This window comes from Macaca mulatta, chromosome 13 (genome assembly GCF_049350105.2).
Source record: "Macaca mulatta isolate MMU2019108-1 chromosome 13, T2T-MMU8v2.0, whole genome shotgun sequence".
Classification (NCBI taxonomy): Eukaryota; Metazoa; Chordata; class Mammalia; order Primates; family Cercopithecidae; genus Macaca; species Macaca mulatta.
In genome coordinates this window covers 99,687,757-99,709,960 of record NC_133418.1, presented here as the reverse complement: position 1 = coordinate 99,709,960, position 22,204 = coordinate 99,687,757, and the positions used below count along the sequence as shown (strand labels likewise).

Genomic DNA, 22,204 nt, shown 5'->3' with positions numbered 1-22,204 from the left:
AGGCCATGGGATGTATGACCACCGGCCCTTCTCCCCTCACTCAGCAGTGCCCCTCTTCTCTGTCATTGTCTAGGTGATATCCCCACACTCCTGCCCCTGACTTCCTTGTACCTTTTCACCTGAGTGCTTCACTCCACCTCCCAGCGATGTGGCTACTCTCTGATTCCGAGACTCAAAGATGAATCAAAGGGTTGCTGGGTCTTTATCTGCTACAGGTGGTGGCTCTTGTCCTCAGAAACTGGATGGGGACAGGGGCAGTTTGCTTAGCAGATTGCAGGTTGCCAAGCCTCAGGAGGCAGGACATGCTGCAAATGTGCAGTCACCAGTGTGCTCTGATGCCAGCCTGGCTCTCCTCCCACAGCTTCTCCATCAAGGTGCCCTGTGGGTAGAGGAGGGTGCAGGGGCCCTGGGAATCTAGAGTCTGCTGCCAGCCAGAAAGTCCTCGGAAGCCCCGTTTTATCTTTCAATGTCATGTGAATTTTTCATTCCAGGCCATAACATATCCACATTTGCTTTAATATTAAAATGTTTAAAATTACTTACCAGTAAAATGACTTCACTCGGGCCCCACCCCCCCTCCAAATCTTCAGGCAGAATTGGCAGGGGTACGTCTCAGTACCCAGCAGGTTCCCATACCTCCCACCTCCAGGAACCCACCCCCTGCCTCCACCATCCCATTTCACTTCAGTCACCTTCAACCCAGCCCTCTACCCCAAGGGAGCAAGTCCTGGGCTCCATACCTGCTGAGAACATTTCTTTGAAGGGCTGAGTAACAAATCCAGAGCCTCTGACTCCCCCTTACCTTCTTGCTCCAAGTTTACCACTCTCAGCTGGAAGCGGCTAAAAGAAATGAACCAGCTGTCTCTGGCGCTGGGAAATAATGACTGCTCCACGTCTGACTCTAAGCCCAGGGGTCTTGTTCTCCAGAGCTGCCCCCAGGCCTCAGCAGCCCTGGTTCCTAGAAGCCTGGGGCTGGGGCTGGCCCTGCAGCCTACAGGCCTGCAGGACTTCCTTCCTCAGGGCCCTGGTTCTCCTGCTCCCTCACAGAGACCCCTCAGCCTGCATCTCCCCTCTCCAATTTGATCAGACTCCCAGGCCTCAGTTCCCTTCCTCCAGGTAGGGGCTGAGACCCAGGGTGAGAGTGTGGTAGGGAGGGGCCTGCATAGACAGTCCAGGGAGATCTTAATCCAGCCTGGGATTCTGGCAGGCCCTCTTGCTTCCCTTCCAGAGGGAGGCCAGGAGTCAGGGGCCTGGTCCAAGTCTTAGGCCCAAGACCAGCCAGCCAAGTCCCCTGGCCTCTCAGGGCCTTCAGTTCTCTATGTAGAAAACAGGGAAATGTGGCCAGGCGCGGTGGCTCACGCCTGTAATCCTAGCACTTTGGGAGGCCGAGGTGGGCGGATCACTTGAGGTCAGGAGTTTGACACCAGCCTGGGCTACATGGCGAAACCCTGTCTCTACAAAAACTACAAAAATTAGCCGGGCATAGTGGCACATGCCTGTAATCACAGCTACTTGGGAGGCTAAGGTGGGAGAACTGTTCGAACCTAGGAGGTAGAGGTTGCAGTGAGCTGAGATTGCACCACTGCACTCCAGCCTGGGAAACAGAGTGAGACTCCGTCTCAGTAAAAAAGTAAATAAATAAATAAATAAATAAGAAAACATGGAAATGTGAGGGTGGGATTTGAAAAATGGGGTATCTGCAGCTGGAGGGGTGCACCCCATCACCTGGTCTTAAATGTCTCCAGGTTCCTGCAGGACACACATCACTGCCATCGACAGCCCAGGCACATGTGTGTTGTGTGTGTGCACAGGAGGGTGTGTAGAATGTGACACTCACCGGGGGGTGCTTGCGCTTCCTCCCAGGCCTCCCCACCTTCCGTGCCGTGGTGCTGGGCTCTTGGCGCTCCTCCTTGCCACGCGGCTCCTCCTGCTCCTCTCCGTCCTGCAGGCACAGACACAGCCTATGAGGCCAGAGGTGGATCCAAGCAGTGTAGCATTCCAGGCCTGTCAGGGGCTGGCCCTGGCCTCCCTTCCAGCCCCAGCCTCCTCCTGTTCCACGAGCCACACTTCCAGGGCTGTATAATACACCTCCACAACCTCCCCTCCTGCCTGGTGAGGCTTGAGTCACCCCTCAGAGCCCCACTTAAAATATATCCTTGGCCAGGCACAGTGGCTCACGCCTGTAATCTCAGCACTTTGAGAAGCCAAGGCAGGAGGATCCCTTGAGGCCAGGAGTTTGAGACCAGCCTGGGCAACATAGTGAGACTCCATCTCTACAAAAAAACCCACACCCATATATAAATATATAAATAATACAGATTTGTATATATATATAAATAATACATCCTTAGGGGAACTTCAGGGCAGACCTGCTGCCCCAACAGAAGGCATCTCTCCCTCTTTATTACTACATTTTCTAAACCATAAAATTATAACACAAGCTCTGATAAAGGATTTGAGTTAAAAGTTTATTTATATGAGAAAGTTTTTGTTCACAGGTACACAATTACATTTGTGATCTACTTAAGGAATCACCTTTATTGAAAATAAAATCGCCGGGCGCAGTGGCTCACGCCTGTAATCCCAGCACTTTGGGAGGCTGAGGCCGGCGGATCACGAGGTCAGGAGATTGAGACCATCCTGGCTAACACGAGGAAACCCCGTCTCTACTAAAAATACAACAAATTAGCTGGGTGTGGTGGCACGCACCTGTAGTCCCAGCTTCTAGGGAGGTTGAGGCAGGAGAATCACTTGAACCTGGGAGGCGGAGGCTGCAGTGAGCCAAGATCACGCCACCGCACTCTAGCCTGGGAGACAGAGCGAGACTCCGTCTCAAAAAAAAAAGAAGAAAAAAAAGAAAAACAGGTGAAAAGAAATATTAAATTTAGTAATATCTACTTGAAGTCCAGGCAATGCTTAAAATGAACGACCGTGGAAAGTGGAGGACTTGTACAGCTGCGAACATCCCTGCCATGTGGAACTGGCACCATGCACGCCTGCCAGCCTGCAAGAGGGTCTCAGGGACCACCGAATCTCAGCTCCTCTCCATCTCTTGCGTTCACTGAGTTTGGAACAGAAGTTTGTTTTACTCCCTACCCCTCACATAACACCTGTGCAGGGCTGGGCCCTGACGTGCTTGTCTCCTGGGGCACAGAGGCAATAAACCTAGAAAGTCCTGCCTCACTACTCCAGCCTGGCCACAAACCACCCACAAGTCCCTTCTGACTCAGCCGGGCTCTGGCATGACTAATCCCCAGCAGAAATGATGCTGGGGAAGGAGGGAGAAAGACGCCCTGACCCTGCAGACGGACCACAGGCTGTTCTTCATACCCCGCATGATGTCAGGAGCCAAAGATGGCTTTTGGGCCCTCCCCGAGGAGGGTGCCAACCCAGGGAAGTGCTGGCAGCACAGATAGAGAAGAGGGTCCACAGCTCTCCTGGAGACCTGAGTAAGATGGCCCTCAACATCCTACTCAACTTTCATTTTCTGTGATTGCAAAATACCTTGTGGTTTGCCACATTAATTTTTGGTGATAGTGGGACACACAAATGGAAACCTACTGTGACCAGTTGTAGACGTAAGACCAGCAGGAAGAGCATCCCTGGCCCCTCCATCCATCCTCCAGCTGAGGCATGTCTGCAGGGCAGACCATCATGGCTCAAGTTCTGGGAGGCCTCCAAAGACATGCACATGGAAGGTGAACAGAGGTGCCCGGTCTTAGCACAGGTGGTGGCCACAGTCAAGCTGGAGACAGGCAGAGCTCACACAAGAGATAGAGAGAGAATGCTCGGAGGTGCAGAAGAGGTGTGTTGTTGGAACAAGGAAGGGGAGAGCTGCCAACGCCAGAGACCAAAGCTGTCTGAGAAAGATACTCAGGATGAGGAGGCTTAGCTAGGGGTCAGAACGGCTGACCTTCAAGAGCACCGTCACTAAGCTGTGCAGAGTGACATGGCAGTGTGGGCTGGAGAAGGGCCAAAGAGGACAATTTAAGGAGCACAGCGGAGGAAGCATCTGGAAAGGATGCCAGGGGACTGGGAAGCCCCGTGCTGTCTATGGAGGGAGAGGCCAGCCCCGAGGCTGGAGATCCTTCAGGGGCTCTTTTCAGGAAAGCACAGCAGAGGGGCGGTGGGGGCAGAAAGGCTATGGAAAGAGGAGCCAACTCGTGGGAGCCTTCATGAGGGCTCAGGGTGCCCAAGGGCACATGCCCCATGGGAGGGGAGGCCTGCTGCTTCTGAACCATCTTCTGAAGACCCCAGACCCACCCCCGCAAACGTGTAAGAAGGGATCACACAGAGAGGACGTGTTGCCAGTGCAGCTGAGTATTTGTGAACGTTCTGATTGGATCTACGCAACTGCTAAGAATTTCAGACTGAGGTGGGGCTTCTGATCCGATTCTACTGGTGCCAAATGGGCACTGTCTTGATCAGCACTTGTAAAATCACCAGGGGTCATGTGAGGTCATGGAAAGAGCAAAGTGGGCATGAGCCCAGTTTGTCCATTTCCTTGTTACAGTTACAGGAGCAGCCTCTCGGAGCCTCCGTTTCCTCATCCATAAAATGGGGGTATGACGGTGTCCATCCCGTCTGCTTCTCGGGTTTTGAGAAGACAGCTTCACAAAAGGTCTGCCCCTTTGTCTGTTTTGTTTACTGCCGAATCCCCAGCGCCTAGGGCAGATTCTGGAAAAACTCCTACTGCCCCTAAATTCTGGGCTTTAAACTATTTCTTTAACAAGCTGCATTTGTGACAGAGGGATTCATTTGACTTCTTTTATTGTGAACTAATCCGAGATGTGAAAGCCAACCAGAGCTTCTGATCAGTGAAAGGGAACCACAGTTACCACACAGCAATGACCTAAAAACAAAGACGCTTGACATTTCATGATGGGCACCAGCTTCCATCGGGCATGTGGAGAAAGCCTTTGGGGGCCCCTACAGGCCACCCCTCTGCCATATGCAGTCCTGCTGGCATCTCTCACCTACACCATGTGTGCTGGGCCTGGAGGTGCTTGGCACATCTTTTTCCCTGTTGGATTCAATTCCATGCAACCCAGCCCAGGGGGGAGGGGTGGACCCCCCGGTGCCAGGCCACCTCTTCAGGTCCTGACAGGTCCAGAGAGGGCGGGGAGTGCCAGGCAGGGGTGCTCTGTGTACCCCACACCTGGTGCAAGGAGCTTCACGGCTGGTCCAGCATTCAGGCCCCGCATGCTTCTGGGCCATGCTTGGAGTCTCCACGAGAGCCAGGTCTGAACAACTCCTGGCCCTTCCCCTTGACATTTGGCTGTAATCGCAGTGTTGTGAAAAGCACGTTCTCTTCCACCGGCTCTTCCTCGATGGAGTCTTAGGGCAAAGCGGGAAGTGATGCTTCTGCTCTGGGCCTGCCTGAGGTTCCCTCTGCAGAGGGAGGGGGCTGACACGCCGAGAAGGGTAAGCAGATGGCTCGGGCCGTGCCCCTCAACGGCTCCAAGGAAGCGTAGCAAGTGGTTCATTCTTGCATCTGTCACGGGGTCTGTTTTATTCCATATCTTTGCTGATGGGTTGAGCAAAGGAATGTAAAATATGCTTATCAAATCTGCAAGTAGCACTGAATTAGTAGGCGTTGCTAATACTCTGAAAGAAAAGAATCTGATCTGTGGTGACGTGGAACAGCTGAAAAACAGTAACACGGTTCACGGGAAGAGACTTGAGCCCAGGTTGGTCTCCTCATCTGTCAAGCCAGGGGATTGAATTTGTCCACACTTCCAGTGCAGAGGGGAGGGGCGGAAATTCCAGACAAGTAGGCTTTGGAGAGGGCAGAGCCGGGCTGGGAGTTTCGCTCTGCTCTTTGCTTAGGAGTAACCTCAAGCTCTTTAACCTCCCTGAGTCTTGCTCTCCTCATCTATAAAATGGGATGATACCTACTTCACAGTGATGTTATAAGAATTAAATGAGGTGATGTAGCAAAAGTTTGACACGTGATAGTCACTCAAGAACTGCTACCTTCCCCCGCTCCACACATCCTGATTCGTACTTCACTCCCACTCCATCCTCCCCAACCCCCTCCTTGCCTCGTGCAAATCCCAGCACGCCGCCCACCATATGCAGCGATCCCTCACTACCACACAGAGCCCAACATCTGGCGGGTGCTCCTGCCGCAAGATATGTGGCAATACCAGGGCTCTGGGAGCTTTCCAAAATGCAAAGCTGATTATGCCACTCTGCAGAGCTTAAACCTTTGCCATGGGGGTTTCTGGGGGCCAGGAGGATCCAGCCAAGCTCCTCAGCTCATGTGCAGGACGGTCCCCAGGATTTGGCTGGATCACCTTGGTCTCCTCTCCACACTGTGGTCCCAACAGACAGCACCAAGCGCAAAAGCAAACTGCTTCCAGCCTCAGTCCCTGGGCATAGACTCTTCCTTTTGCCCGCACCACCTTCCCGTCAGGTTTATCAGCAAACTGTTACTTGCTTTTCCAGCCTCATATCCTGGATTCTCTGCCCCTAGGCCCCCTCCTCCCATCCCCTGCCTAGACTGAGCTAAAAGACCCTTTCTCTCCTATAGTTTCCCTACCCAGCATGACAGTGGTCAGCTCCTTGAGGGAAGTGTGGGTGTCTGATTCAGGCTGGCATCCAGAATGCCTAGACTGATGCACTTAGTCCAAGGCAGGCACTTGATGAATGACTGTCACAGAGTAGGTGCTTGACATGAGTCCATAGATGCAAATAGAGGCACACATACAAATCTACAAACCTGTACAAATACAACTGTATACCAGGTTCCAGTGCCTCTCGGATCTTTACGATTCCAGATTAGGAAACAAGAGGACTAAAACGTCCCTTCTAGACTTAAACATAATTGTCGCTTTGCATTTATATCATTCTTTGCAGCTTTCAAAGCACCTTCACATTTGGTGGCCTGTGAGATTAGGTGGTTCCTCTCTCTAAACTTCTGAGGCTATGATCTGACCTACATTTCAACACTGCTCACTGGATGGATTATTTTAAGCCATATACAACGTCTCATTCTGATGCGCTGGGCTATGACGGTAATAATCTCTCACATTTGCACTGTACATGGTAATTAACAAAGCATCTTCATATATGTTATTTCATTGTATTCTTACACTTTACGGAAAGCAGAGCTGGTATTATTTTTTTCTATTACACAAGTGAAACACCTGAAGCTCAGAGAGATTATCTGACTTGCAGGGATCAGAGAGCCAGGAAAGGAGGGCTTTAGAACCAAAATTCACACCTTTTGTTTACCAGCCCATGGATCTTTCTACTGCAACATGCCACTATACTCTACCACGTCAACAGACACACAGTGACACCATAAAGATAACAGGCAATCCAAAGTCAAGGCACACTGGCATTCACAGGCACAGACACTCTGGGCTGACTGTGCCCAGACACAGGACCCCTCCCCACAAGAGATTTATGTCTCTTGAGGCCCTTGCCTAGAGACAGCCAGCCTGACATACGTGTGTTCCCTTCAGTACTTAAACCGGATGCTACTGACCCAGCATCCGTCGAGCAGATGTCTCAAGTTGGTGCTTGAGTCGAGGGGATGAACTTGCCGGATCTAGCCAGCTACTTGCCCGGGCCCCCTGGGACAAGAAGCATGCACAGCCTTTGCCAGCTGGCTGGCTGGCCTCCCAGGGACTGTCTGTGATCATGGGATTCAGTGAAACAAACTGGCTTCTGCAACAGGCAGAGCCCTGTCCCGGGCTGCCTGAGCACCAGGCTCTGAAGTCACAGCCACACGCTCGCGTACCCCAACGCCATACACATATGCACATATGCTCGCACGCACACCCGTGCCCAGGCCAACCTGCAGAGGCTGATCCCAGCGTGAGGGGTCAGGCAGTGGCCTGGGAATCACTGTAGATGCACATGGGCCCAGAGCCCTCCAAAGCCCCCTATTTTTTCTGATCTCAGTCACCTCCCAAGGCTCATTGGCCCTTTATTTCAATTATTCAACAATATCCAACAAATAATCATTGGCTGCTTAGGTGGTGTCATAATTACTGAGGAAAGCCCTCCATCCTCCTGAAAGGCCACTCTCCTGAAGGGGAGGGGCTGTGTTTCATTGGCGCCTCTGAGTCCCCCACATTTCCTGGGTACTTGCACACAGAGATGTTCCAGAAATGCTAAATAGCTGACAATGCTGGTGCCCGTCTGGTTCCCAGGCCCTCCTGCCAGAGCTGCAGCCCCTTGTCCACAGCCTGTCCACCTGGCTGGGGCTTCATTGTCTTCTGGAGGTTCAGGGTGGGACAGACCTCACACCCACAGAACAGCATACCTCAGCCCTGTCCACCTCTGAGGTCTCGGTGCCATCACAAGGCCAGACATAGGGGTGCACTCAAAAAATCTATTGAGCACCTACTGTGTACTGGATACAAAGATAAACAAATAGGAAACTCAGTTCAGAGGGAGACAACGACATATAAACAAGTACCTGATGCCATCACAAGGCCAGACATAGGGGTGCACTCAAAAAATCTATTGAGCACCTACTGTGTACTGGATACAAAGATAAACAAATAGGAAACTCAGTTCAGAGGGAGACAACGATATATAAACAAGTACCTGATGCCATCACAAGGCCAGACATAGGGGTGCACTCAAAAAATCTATTGAGCACCTACTGTGTACTGGATACAAAGATAAACAAATAGGAAACTCAGTTCAGAGGGAGACAACGACATGTAAACAAGTATCTGATGCCATGCTGAGCCCAGAGTGGAGTGTGCCACTACTTTGCCTGTGGCCACTTCCATGGCACCAAGCCCACTCATGTCTGCTCCTTCAGCAGCACACCCAGCTCTGCCAGCCCTTGCTTAATAAAGGGGAAGATCCAGATAAAACTATTTTGTAGCCATGTAGCCTCTCTAAGCCCCAGTTGAGGAACCTCTGATCATTATCCTGCTCTGAGTGCCTCCTAACTAATCATGATGACGGAGTGAGTCAATCACTATGCAGAGAACACTCTTTTGCATGCCCTTCCATGCAGCAAAAACATGACGTGGGATGATTATGAGGAATATCCCTAATGCCCTATGGCTCTCTGCAGAGGCAGCTGCAGGGCATGACCAGGCCTCCTGCGCCAAGCCCAGGTGCCAGAGAGGAAAGGCTCATGTCCCAATTATCCTGGGATACTGCTCTACCACTCAGCTCCACTCTTCTTTTTTTTTTTTTCCAGGGTTTCAACATGTGGGCCAGGTTGGTCTTGAACTCCTGACATCAGGTGATCCGCCCACCTCAGCCTCCCAAAGGGCTAGGATTACAGGCATGAGCCACCGCACTCGGCCACCTTTTTTTTTTTTTTTTTTTTTTTTAAGAGATGGAGTTTCGCTCTTGTCACCCAGGCTGGAGTGCAATGGCGAGATGTTAGCTCACTGCAACCTTCACCTCCCAGGTTCAGGTAATTCTCCTGCCTTAGCCACCCAAGTAGCTGGGATTACAGGTGTATGCCACCATACCAGGCTAATTTTTGTATTTTTAGTAGTGACAGGGTTTTGCCATGTTGGCCAGGCTGGTCTCGAACTCCTGACCTCAAGTGATCCACCTGCCTCGGCCTCCCACAGTGCTGGGATTACAGGTGTGAGCCACTGCGCCCGGCCCATTCTTTTTTGCACAGCTGAGCCTGGCCTTTCCTGCCCTGACCCCGGGCAGCTCACCTTCTCGGCAGGGCTGGGCTCCATCCCTAACCTGGCCATTAAGAGCATGAGGGACCCAAGTGACTATGGCCCCTCACCTAGGCCCCTGAAGGGATCTACAGCCCCTGCATCAGGAGTTAGTTCTCATCATCACTTGCCTTGTTTCACTTTTGTTCAAGGGATAAAGGGACCTCAGGCCTTTTGTGACTGATGACCCAAAGAGAGACAACATTCCCTCTACGTGCTAGGCTCTCAGTGGACTCTAAGCCCACACTACATCCCCACCCATGGTTTCCTACTGTTCTCCCGCACCCCTGCAATTCATAGGGCGGCAGTGGGTCTAAACCACAAGGTGTGGGTAGGCAGGTAGGTAGGTAGGTAGGTAGGCAGGTAGGTGGGTGGGTGGATGGGTAGGTAGATATCCAAAATAAATTACAAAGCTAACTTAACATATGCCATGTCCCGGTGTTAACCACTCACACACACCATCTCGTCTGAACCTCTCAAGCCAACTAGGAGCCGTTTTCCTGCTCACAGCCATGTTGCCGAGTCACGTGACAGAGTCCAGCTTCAACACAAGCCTGTCTCCAGGGGCCAAACAACCCCCACCCAAGACTGTACTGACTGCAAGGTTAACTAAATTTGACATGTTGTAATGTCCAATTTAAGAGAATTTTAGGCCGGGCGCGGTGGCTCAAGCCTGTAATCCCAGCACTTTGGGAGGCCGAGGCGGGTGGATCACGAGGTCAGGAGATCGAGACTATCCTGGCTAACATGGTGAAACCCCGTCTCTATTAAAAATACAAAAAACTAGCCGGGCGTGGTGGCGGGCGCCTGTAGTCTCAGCTACTTGGGAGGCTGAGGCGGGAGAATGGCGTGAACCCGGGAGGCGGAGCTTGCAGTGAGCCGAGATCACGCCACTGCACTCCAGCCTGGGAGACACAGCGAGACTCCGTCTCAAAAAAAAAAAAAAAAAAAAGAGAATTTTAGAGAATCTGAAGCCCAAAATGTAGGTCCTGCTCAGCTCAGGGATGGGCACTGTTTCTATCACAAACCTGCTGGGCGCGCCCAGGCCTCTCCTAACTCCCCGGAGATCAGCGTGTGCGCCATTATCGCTGGCTGGGTTTCTGAAGAGGTGAGGGTGCAGCGGCTTCTTCTGTAGCTATTTAAACGTACTAAGAAGGATGCTCTTTGAAATGACCTTACAGCAACCATTGTCAAGCAAAGAGCCAGCCCTAAGTGACCATGTGGGGGCATCTGAGTGCAAGAAAGGCAGAATGTGCCCAGGAGCAGGTGACAGACTGAGGCCAGCAAGAGTGACTGCCACTGGAACTGGCAGGGACCCCACCCAAGGATGGAGGCCCTTGCACTTGGAGACCAGAGCGGAGAGAGCCCACGAGAAATCAGTGGCTGCCAGGCCTCTGGGCTGGACTTTGATGGGGAGGGGAAAGGAGGAACCGCAGCCCCAATGCTGCCCACAGACACATACACACACACGTGCAAACACATACTTACTGTGTTTCCCTAGCACAAATATACACCCCAGCTGCAGCTTCCACTACGGGCAGGAGAAGGCTTGATCAGAGGAGCTGCCCAGCAGGCCCCACCCAGCCCTGGAGGGTAGGCATGGCTTACCCACCTTGATGTCTTCCTACCCCTCTACTAGGCCCTCCAAGTACGGTCACTCAGTTCATCCAGCAGCCTTGCGGAGCCCTGCTATGTGCTAACTACCTGGAAAGGTACCTATGTCTGAAGAAAGGGAGGGAGGAAGAGAAGAAAAGAAAAGAGGAGCGGTATGTCCAGAGAGGGAGAGGCAGGGAAGAAGAAGGGCAGGAGGCAGGAAGAAATGGTAAGAAGCTGCGTGTCTGCAGCAGTGCCTCAATCTGGTGTGTGTGCCTGTACACACAGGTGTTGTGTGCAGTTCCTGCTGGAGATGAAGTGCCCCCAGCTTCTGCCCAAGGGCAAGAGCGCTATTATGCGGTGAAAGGCTTTCTCCTGCAGCAGAAGTCCAGGGGAGGACTACGAATTCTCACTGCATCACCGCCAGGAGGCACTGTTCATCCCGTCCCCCTTCATGCAGGAGACAGCCTAAGGAGCACAGAAGCCAGCCTCATTCCAGCCTCAGCACTACCACTCACAAGCTGTGTGACTCTAGGCAAGTGACTTAACCTCTCTGAGCTTCAGTTTAGCCCTTAATAAGATAGAATGATGAAAATAATAGTGTCTACCTTATAGGTCAATTATAAGAATTAAATAAGATAGGCCCGGCACAGTGGCTCACGCCTGTAATCCCAGCTCTTTGGGAGGCTGAGGCGGGCGGATCATGAGGTCAGGAGAGCTAGACCATCCTGGCTAACATGGTGAAACCCCGTCTGTACTAAAAAAAATACAAAAAATTAGCTGGGCGTGGCGGGTACCTGTAGTCCCAGTTACTCAGGAGGCTGAGGCAGGAGAATGGTGTGAAATAGGAAGGCAGAGCTTGCAGTGAGCTGATATTGTGCCACTGCACTCCAGGCTGGGTGACAGAGCAAGACTCCGTCTCAAAAAAAAAAAAAAAAAAAAAAAAAAAAAAAAAAAAAAAGAATGGAGTAAGATAACGCACGCACATAGCGCCCAGCAGAGTCAGTATTCAATGCATCTTAGCCATTGTGTTTCTGAGGCCAGAGGAAAGGGGGTGACATTGAGACCAGGAGCCTGGCCTGGGGCTCTGGACTCCCCTCTGATTGATATTTGGGGATCTGAGGTGGCCCTTGGACTGCTCTTCATCCCCTGTCCTGCTCCCTCTGCCCCCTCCCCCGTCCTCTGCTCCATATTCCCCTCTAAGCTCTCAGCCTCCCCACTGCTTGCCTCCCCACCTACCCTCCACGAGGCCAGCCCCCTCCCTCTGCTGTGGCAACATTTACCAGCTGACTCGCCCTGACCACAGCCCCAGAGCTCGGCCTGCCCCCTCCCCATCTCCCCAAGCAGCCCCGCTCTGCCCACCATATGGATGGCAGCTAGGGTAGGCGGCAGGTGCCAGGGGGACACACACAGGCCACTCTGTACACTCCCAGCCACAGCATGGCTGCCTCAGCCCATCACCCACAGTTCTGCACTCTGCCTCCCTGATCCTGGGCTCCGGGATTATTCTCCTGTGGGAGAGTCTTGGCCACTCTCATTTTCCTTTTCGTCCTATCCGTAAAATATTTCCTGAGCAATGGCTGGGCATGGTGGCTCACGCCTGTAATCCCAGCACTTTGGGAGGCTGAGGTGGGCAGATCACGAGGTCAGGAGATCGAGACCATCCTGGCTAACACAGTGAAACCCTGTCTCTACTAAAAATACAAAAAAAATCCTGTCTCTACTAAAAATACAAAAAAATTAGCCGGGCATGGTGGCGGACGCCTGTAGTCCCAGCTACTCAGGAGGTTGAGGCAGGAGAATGGCGTGAACCCAGGAGGCGGAGCTTGCAGTGAGCCGAGATCGTGCCACTGCGCTGCAGCCTGGGCGACAGAGTGAGACTCTGTCTCAAAAAAAAAAAAAATTCCCGAGCATCTACTCTGTGCTATTCCAGGTCCTGGGGATTCACATGGAAGAAAAGGGCCATGGCCCTATCCTCCAGGCTAGCAGTGGGCAGAAGTTATCTACACCAGTAGTTCTCAACATCTGTGTGCAACAGTATCCCTTGGAGGGATGGTTAGAAGGTGCTCGGCTGGGTCCCATGCCCCGAGTTCTGGCTCAGCAGGTCTGGAGAGGGGCCTGAGCTTCGCCTTCCCAGGTGATGCTGAAGTTGCTGGTTTGGGGATCCCACTTTGAGAACCACTGGTCCCCTGCAAACGGTAATACGAGGCCGACTACAGCCTGGGCTTTGAGGCTTTGACCAGGGAGGAGAAGAGATTAGGGAAAGAGCCCACGCGGCAGAGGGAGCAGCATAAACAAAGACCTGGAGACTCCAGGAAGCATGGGAGTGGGGCTGGAGTGAAAGGTGCATGGAGGCGTGGCCGGGGGCGGTGGGGAGAGGGGGGGCAGAGGCTAGAGGGCCACATGGGGCCAGGCGGTGGAAGGGCCAGTGGTTGGTCACACCCCTTCCATCTGGCTTGCCAAACAGTTCCTTCGTGCATAGTGCCCCTGGCACCTGTGCCAGGCTCACTGGGCTGCAGACCAAGCCTGTGTCTTCCCCTCTGCAGCTACCAGCACCCCTGCCGCAGGCCTGGCTTTCATGGGCTGCTGTGGTGGCTGTCAGTGTCTCTCCCCACCCTCCCTAGGCGGCTCCCTGGAGGTGCTGGAGCCAGCCCAGAGGTGCCAGGGAAGTGTGCCAGGTGAGCCAGCATGCGTAGTGTAGGCGTGGGAGGCTGGGGAGGAGGCCTGGCTATGGCCCGGCCCTTGTCTATCCAGATTGCTGCCATCTTTTGGCATGACCCCTGCCTGCCAGTATGTGAGTGTGCACACTCTATCAGCACTAGGATCTAGGGCTGGGTGTGTGTTTGCTGCCGCTTGAGCCAGAGCAGTTACTATGGGTAGATAATAATAGCAATCGTAATCCCTCATAATTGGACCAGACTTTGCTGTCTGCAGGTCACTTCCATGCCCATGACCTCATCTGACTTCCACAACCACCCTGTAAAACAGGCAAGGCTGGAGTCACTATCCCCATTTTCCAGCTGAGCAAACACAAGCCCAGATGCCCTGAAGTCACATCTCCAGTAAGTGGCATACTCAGGACTAGGACCTGAGATTTCTGACTCCTGGTCCAGCGCTGCTTCTCAATCCTGAACTATTATAATGCAGATCCTGACCTGCTGCAGGCCATCGGCGGGGGCCTGGGGCTCCACAGCCCAGAGCAGCAGCAGCGGCGTGGGAGTACAGTCCAGTAACAGGAGGAGTTTGTCCCAGCTGTCCCCACCACCCCACCTGTGGGGAGCAGCTGACCAGTGACTGCCAGTGCATTGATGGGGAGCTGCGTCAGCAACTGTCAGGACATCGGACCCGGAGTGGGGCGAGGCTCAGGGTCACCTTATCCGACAGAGAAAGCAAGCCAGGCCCAAAAAGGGGAGGGAGTCAGACGTGGCCACAGCTGCCACTCCAGAGCACAGGCACTGCAGGTGTCTATGGCTGAAGGGCCTGGGTCTTCATGCTGCTTGAGTCCTGAAGGGGAGCAGCCTAGGGGTCCACAGGTATCCAGGACTATTAGTTCTTTTCCCATGGGTTCAGAGGGGAGAGACTGATCAGTCACCTGGGCGCCCTGCCCAGTGGGCCGCAGTGTGTGCTGGCCTTCTGGCCTGCTCTGCCTGACTGGGTGCACACACCCCCGTGGCGCTCTACAGGGTGCTGGGCTGGGAAGGCAGGTCCCTGAGCATCATGCGCACTCCTGGGATGTATACGTGTGTCCCTAGCGGGACCTATGCAGGTAGGGCTGTGGGAAGGGCTCGGGCCTGGGAGACAGGAGAATAGGCCCTCATCTGGACGTGCCACTGCCCAGCGGGGCTCAGCTTCCTCATCTGTAAACTAGGGCCATCTGTCCCTGCCCCATTTGTCTCAAGAGTTGTCCCCAAGGACCAAACAGAACCACCGATGGAAAACTAGGAAACAGAAACACACTCTGAAGAATGAGTAAACCTGGGAAGGAGCTGAGCATGCGAGAGGGAGGTCTCAGAGCTGACGCCCTTCAGGTAGGGTGCCTGGCTGCCTCTAGCCCCAGAGTGCCCAGGGCCCCCACAGCTGGTGCCAGCTGTCCACCTTTGTTGCAAAAGAACCAACTGCTGCCCCCATGAGCATGCCCGGTTACTCCCAGACACCACCAAGCATCACAATGTCCAGCGCTACTCAGGGGAAGGGGAGCAGGCAGAGGGGACTGTGGACAGAGGCACAGCAGATAGACATGCCAGGAAGGCCTATGGCCATCATAAGATCCCCTGGAGGGTGGCAGTGAGTTCACCATTCCATTGACAGAGGGCAACACAGTCCAGTGCTGGGGGTTAAGGGGTAGCTTTTCCTATCATGGGGACACAGCTTGGTAAGGTCCCAAGGCAGCCTGTGGGGACCCAGCAGGGACTCCCGTCAGTCTGATGTAATCTCCTCTGACTGATTCAGGCACAACCTGGAGTTCAGCAGAAGGGTGGAGAGGCCACCCCCAACTAGATTCTGAAAACATGGAGGTCACCAGCTCCGTGGCTAAAAGCCATACCAAAGATCACCCAGCTACATTCACTTGGAGTCTGGGGTGGGGGGCAGGGACAGGAAATCACCATCTCCAAAGTGTGCTGGCGCCACACTGAGCCCAGCCTGTGCCTCCGTCCGTGTGGGAGGGTGGGCCCCCGCGGAGTCGTGTTTACTGTGCCCCACCCCAGAACTTGTCTTTGGCCCCCTAGAAGCTACTGAACACCTTAAGGAAACAGAGGCAGCTAAGAGAGAAAGTGATTCACCTGAAGGCTCACGGCTAGTAAGAGGCGGGTCTGAGAAGGAATCCACGTTCTGGACTCTTCGGCCTCACAATGGCACAGACCTGGGCTTTGAGCCACTGTGCAAATGCCATGGTGGTTAAAAGCCTGGGTCCTGGAGCCAAATGCCTGCTCCACCACCAGAATCGAACCTCTGCAAGCCTCCGTTTCCTCATTACCCAAACAGGGATGTGATGGTCCCACACCCCGTCGTGAGCACTGAGTGATGTGGTCACGCGCTCAGTATGAGGAGCTGGCTGTCATCACGTGGGGACAGGGCTCTCCCTCTCCCAGGCCAGAGGGTCCCCAGCAGAGCCCACTGCTCACCTTTCGGTCCTCCTCCCGCTCTGCAGCAGAGCTGCTGGTGTCCCCGGGGCCGCTGGAGGGCATGGCGGGCGGCTGGGCGCTGGGAGGCAGGCTGGGGCTGCGTGGGGCTGGGGGGCTGCTGGGCTTTGGGGAAGGAATTATCGTGGTCTTTGGAGGCAAGAGTTAAAACTTAAACATAGATCCTGGTGTTGAGCCCTCTGGTGAACAATGCCTCTGTCAGCCTGTGGGTGAGGGCTTCGATGGCTCCACCTGTGGAGGAGAGAAGAGGATCAGTGAGGCAGAGCACCCCACCCTCCCTGGGTCAGGCCCTCAGCCCAGGGCCACACCTGGCCTAGGAGGCCTGGGGTCTTGCTCCTCCTCCCGGCCTCACCAGCACCCCACAGAGCAGGGAAACCGAGGCAGGCTCCCCTCAGGGCCACCTCCTACCCCAGCAGCCTCTGAGAGCCTTGGAGGTGGCAGCAGTCTCCCCTCCGTGTCGCGGTGGCCAATGGGTGCCACTTCTGGGACCTCCAGCTGCCTCCGCCTCTTCCCTTCTCTTCATTCACAGCCGCTCTCTCCTTTGAAAGCTTCCCGCATCCTCCCTCCCACCCCAACCAGCCCCTGGGAAATCCCAACCTCCCCCAGAGGCCCCCAGCCCAGCTACATTTTCCTTCTAATCTGTCCTCACCCCCACCCCCACACCTCCCGCCACGTGGAGGAAGTGAGTGCAGTCACAGGATGTAATGAAATGAATGTCACCTCACTTCAGGACCGGCGCCTGGGCCCAGAGAAAGCTGAGGTCTGAGCTCAGGCTGCAGGCCTGATTGGCTCTGGCCTAGGAGGGAGAGGCCGAGGCCACCGTCACGGCCACGGCCACGGCCACGGCCAAGGCCACAGGTCACGGCCACACTGAGGCAGGAGTGAGGCTGCTCTCTCCCCCACCCCATGTACCAGCCCCATTTGCCTGCAGAGCTGGTGGGCTTGAGGGGTCCTCTGAACCCACATGGCTGAGTTTTAGGGGCTTTTCTTCCCTCTGCTCCAGGTGTAGGCCTCAAGCCAGTGAAATAACAAAGCCTGCAGCTCAGGCCACAGCTGGGGTGGGGGTGTTGCTGCCTCAGCCCCCTCACTCAGAGACACACAAGAGCTCCCCTGCTCCCCACCCCGGGAGGAGGCGGCCGCCAAGCCCCTGCCTCGAGTGTGCCAGGGCCCAGGAGGGGATTGGCAGGCGAGGGAGAGAGGGAGGCAGGCTGGATCTGGGCCCACCCACACCCTTCCCCTTCCAGTTCCTGGTTCTGCTTCCCCAGCTCCCCCTCCCTCCTGGCCTTCTCCTCCCATCCCCCTCCACCCAGGGCTCCCTGGAAAACCAGGACCGGGAGACAGCGCAGGCTCGGCTCTCCCACAGGCCCAGCCCCTTTCTCCAGGGGTGCATTGTTGCCTGGGAGTGGGTGCCCCAGCCCTGGCTCTGCCAGGGGGTAGTGGGAGGAAGGAGCTGGCGGGAGGAGCTTCTCAGGGCCAGGACAGGAAGGGTTCCATCAGATCAACCCAGAAAGGCTGGAAGTGGGCCTGCCCCACAGCTGAGCCCTGAGGCAGCCCAGGTGCACTGGGTCCATTCCCCATACCCCCACGAAGGTTTGCTGCCCAGGGTCCCTGAGAAGGTGAACGGCAGCGGAGAGCAGCTCCACGGGCCACATGCCACTCAGGGCCTGGCTCGTGCTCTGCATCCAGGCAGCTGCTGTGCTGTGCCCAGTTTACAGGTGACGCTAAGATCGACAAGGCCAGGACCCATCGGAGGCATGAACCCAGATCTCTCTGACACTAAAGCTCTGAGGGGTTGGGTTCACGTCCCCCAACACACACCACAGAAGCAACTCTGAAGATCCCAGCAGAGAACTGGTCCAACTCAGAAGCGCACGGCTCCCAGCCCTTAGCAGCCAATGATTCCCTGTCAAGCCCCACTCCCATTTGTTACCACAGACATCTCCAGCCACCCCAAAACCAAAACCTTCAAAAGGGTCAGAAGCTAAGAGGGGCAGAGTCTGGTTGGAAAGAACGTTGAGCCCGAAGTCCGTAAGGGTGGGACCTACTCCTGATGGAGGCTTCCCCAGTCCTCAGTTTCCCCACCAATGAAACGGGAGAGCAGGACCCCTTCTATTAATAGCTCTGACTGGCCACGGAAGCTGTTGCAGCCCCAAGGCCCAGTGGACACATGAGGGGCTGACAAGGACAGGGCACCCCAAATGGAGTTCGGGGGAGACCCAGGCACAAAGGAAGTGGGGCAGGGGGGTTGTCTTGATGCTGTCCTAGGCTTAGAGACAGCCAGAGGGCATCTGTGCTGCCACGGGTGTGGCGAGGCTCAGAGAAGCTCTGGCTCCCAGTAGGGAGACGAAGGAAGCTGGAGGGAAAAGCAGAAACTCACAGGGCATTGGCCCCAAGGGCAGACACCCCAGAAAGCAAAGGAAAGGAAAGGAAGATTCTCTTCTTCCTCCCCTTCCTCCACCCAAGACTCTGACATCTGAGCTACAGAAACTGTCCTCACAGAAAACGCAGCTGACCTGGGTCAACCCTTTTGTGTTGCTCAATGGACCAGCCCTGTCAGTAGCAGTCCCTCAAAATCACCCCCATCATCTAAAATGCTCCAGTACGTGTGTGGGCAGGCCATGCACTATACAACTCTAGGGGGCCCCAGTTGGTGGCCAAGGTCCCAGACCTTGACATAGCACTGCCAATCTACCCTTAGAGGCTTCATTCTTCCTTCAGGCAGCCCAGCCATGGGGAGTGGGCTCTCCTGGGCCCACAGTCCCAACACAGCAGCAGGCGTCCACCACTCCGGTCCTTCCATCGCACAGCTCTGGCTGCTTCCAGTACCAAAGCGTTCTCCCGACCTGGGCCAAAGGCTGCACTGCAACCACCACCGCCACCAAAAAACCCTTGCTAAGAATGCTACCACCATGAAAAGCAGCTTTTATTTCCTCCTTTTAGAATCCACAGTGATCCTGAATAATGTTTGTAACAGCCACTTAAAAAATTTCAAGGAATCCCACCATGAAAACATCTTCATATCACAGCTGATAGGATCACCATCTCCACTGCTTCAACTATAAAACTGTTGCGGAAAAAGAACTGAAAGCTTTGAATATGCATACCAAGGCTCACTACCTTCTAAATTCAGTGCAGTAGAAACATCTTTTGTTTGTTTGTTTAGAGCAGGTTCTTGCTCTGTCACCCAGGCTGGATGCAGTGGCAGTATCACAGCTCACTGCAGCCTCAAGCTCCCGGGCTCAAGTGCAAGTGAGCCTCCCGCCTCAGCCTCCCGAGTAGCTGGGACTACAGACGTGTACCACCACACCTCCTGGCTTTTTTTTTTTTTGTAGAAACAGGGTCTCCCTATGTTGCCCAGGCTGGTCTTGAACACATGGCTTCAAAGGATCCTCCCACCTCAGACTCCCAAAGTGTTGGGATTCCAAGCATGAGCCACCACACCTGGCCAAAAGATTTTTTAAGAAGACATAAAATTACAAGATTAGGCTGAACAAGAGAAGGAATACCACCAACAAAATTGTAGAATCTGGAAAGCAGACTTGTGACAGCCAAATTTCAGACAGGCGTGTGAATACTGATATATAACACAGTCTTCAACAGATGCTTATATGATAGCATCAGGTACTCTGGGACTAGGGCTGAAGAGGATGCGTGTGTGAGAAACGAGAGGCTGAGTGAGAGAAATGAATTCCTAGACCCTCCTCTACAAGTCTGAAGGTTTATCTGTAGTCACTGGAGGGCATAAAATAGGGGGTCTTTGAAAAGAGTCACTTGGCACAGCTGAAAACAAAGATGATATATCAAAACCAAGGAGAGGAAGGTTATTTATTTATTGAGACGAAGTTTCGGCTCTTGTTGCCCAGGCTGGAGTGCAATGCTGCAATCTCGGCTCACCACAACCTCCGCCTCCTGGGTTCAAGCGATTCTCCTGCCTCAGCCTCCCGAGTAGCTGGGATTACAGGCGTGCACCACCACTCCCGGCTAATTTTCGTATTTAGTAGAGATGGGGTTTCGCCACATTGGCCAGGCTAGTCTTGAACTCCTGACCTCAAGTGATCCACCCGCCTTGGCCTCCCAAAGTGCTGGAATTACAGGTGTGAGCCACTGTGCCCAGCCAAAATTATTAAAGAATAAACCAAATCTTAAAACAATCTTCCAATTAGAATTATTTTCAGCCAAATTATCATTTAAGTGTGAGAATAAAATAAAGACATTTTCTTTTTTTTTTCTTTGAGATGGAGCCTCGCTCTGTCGCCCAGGCTGGAGTGTAGTGGTGCAATCTCCGCTCACTGCAAGCTCCACCTCAGGGGTTCATAACATTCTCCTGCCTCAGCTTCCCAAGTAGCTGGGACTACAGGCGCCTGCCACCACACCCGGCTAATTATTTTTCTATTTTTAGTAGAGACAGGGTTTCACCGTGTTAGCCAGGATGGTCTCAATCTCCTGACCTCGTGATCCGCCTGCCTCAGACTCCCAAAGTGCTGGGATTACAGGCGTGAGTCACCACGCTTGGCCCTTTATTAAAATTTTCTCTCTCTCTCTTTTTTTTTTTTTTTGAGATGGAGTCTTGCTCTGTTGCCCAGGCTGGAGTGCAGTGGTGTGATCTTGGCTCACTGCAACCTCTGCCTCCCGGGTTCATCCCATTCTCCTGCCTCAGCCTCCCAAGTAGCTGGGACTACAGGCAGCCACCACCACACCTGGCTAATTTTTTGTATTTTTAGTAGAGACGGGGTTTCACCATGTTAGCCAGGATGGTCTTGATCTCCCGACCTCGTGATCCACCAGCCTTAGCCTCCCAAAGTGCTGGGATTACAGGCATGAGCCACCACGCAAGGCGCCATTTTTTTTTCTTAAATAGACATGGGGTCTCACTATGTTGCCCAGGCTGGTCTTGAACTCCTGGGCTCAAGTGATCCTCCCACCTCAGCATCCCAGAGTGTTGGGATTACAGGCGTAAGTCACCGCGCTGGGCCCCAGTAAAGACATCTTCAGACATATCAGGCCCCACGCTCCTTTCCCAGGAAGGACAGGACGATGTCCTCTAATACGCAGAAGATACAGCACAGGAGAGATGGGAGGGGAGGCTCCAGGATGGAGGGGAAAAGAGGCCACACGCCAGTCACCTGGCATGAGCCAGAGAGGGTCAGCCTTCCCACTGAGACTAGGGCACTAGTGCCGTCATCACCATGCCCTCTGCTGTCCAACTGTCTTTTTACCTGACAAAACTACAGGTATCGCTCGTGGCCATACTCTGCTATCTAAACCCAGGAACTGAATAGATTCCTTCCCTCCTTCCTTCCCTCCTTCCTTCCTTCCTTCCTTCCTTCCTTCCTTCCTTCCTTCCTTCCTTCCTTCCTTCCTTCCTCCCTCCCTCCCTCCTTCCCTCCCTCCCTCCCTCTCTCCCTTCCTTCCTTCCTCTCTGTCTCTGTCTCTGTCTCTCTCTCTCTCTCTCTCTCTCTCTCTCTCTCTCTCTCTCTCTCTCTCTTGGACCCTTGCTCTCTAGCCCAGGCTGGAGTGCAGTGGCACAATCTCAGCTCACCACAACCTCTGCCTCCTGGGTTCAAGCAATTATCTTGCCTCAGCCTCACAAGTAGCTGGGATTACAGGTGTCCACCGCCATGCCTGGCTAAGTTTTTCATTTTTAGTAGAGACAGGGTTTTGCCATGTTGGCCAGGCTGGTCTCAAACTCCTAACCTCAGATGATCCACCTGCCTTGGCCTCCCAAAGTCCTGGGATTAAAGGCGTGAGCCACCGTGCCCAGCCATGAATGGATTTTGATATGGACAGATGTGTGTCCTGGAAGATGTA

At 53.9% G+C, this 22,204-nt stretch overlaps 1 protein-coding gene across 12 annotated transcripts in view; it reads right to left on the bottom strand.

Moving 5' to 3' along the window:
• Positions 1-22,204, bottom strand: part of DNMT3A (DNA methyltransferase 3 alpha) — a 109,275-nt gene that overhangs the window by 64,665 nt on the left and 22,406 nt on the right. For 9 of the 12 annotated variants that reach the window (XR_003721836.2, XR_003721835.2, XM_015111837.3 and 6 more), the window contains exons 2-3: positions 16,379-16,627; positions 1,838-1,942 (exon numbers count right to left, since the gene is read on the bottom strand). Coding sequence is in view for 4 of the 12 variants with exons in the window: in XM_015111837.3 (XP_014967323.1) it covers positions 1,838-1,942; positions 16,379-16,441 (168 nt within the window). In the remaining 8 variants the exon portion in view is untranslated. Of the gene's footprint in view, positions 1-1,837; positions 1,943-16,378; positions 16,628-16,804; positions 17,104-22,204 lie in introns of those variants that run through there. The other 3 variants (XM_077960002.1, XM_015111838.3, XM_077960007.1) reach the window with 2 other exon arrangements.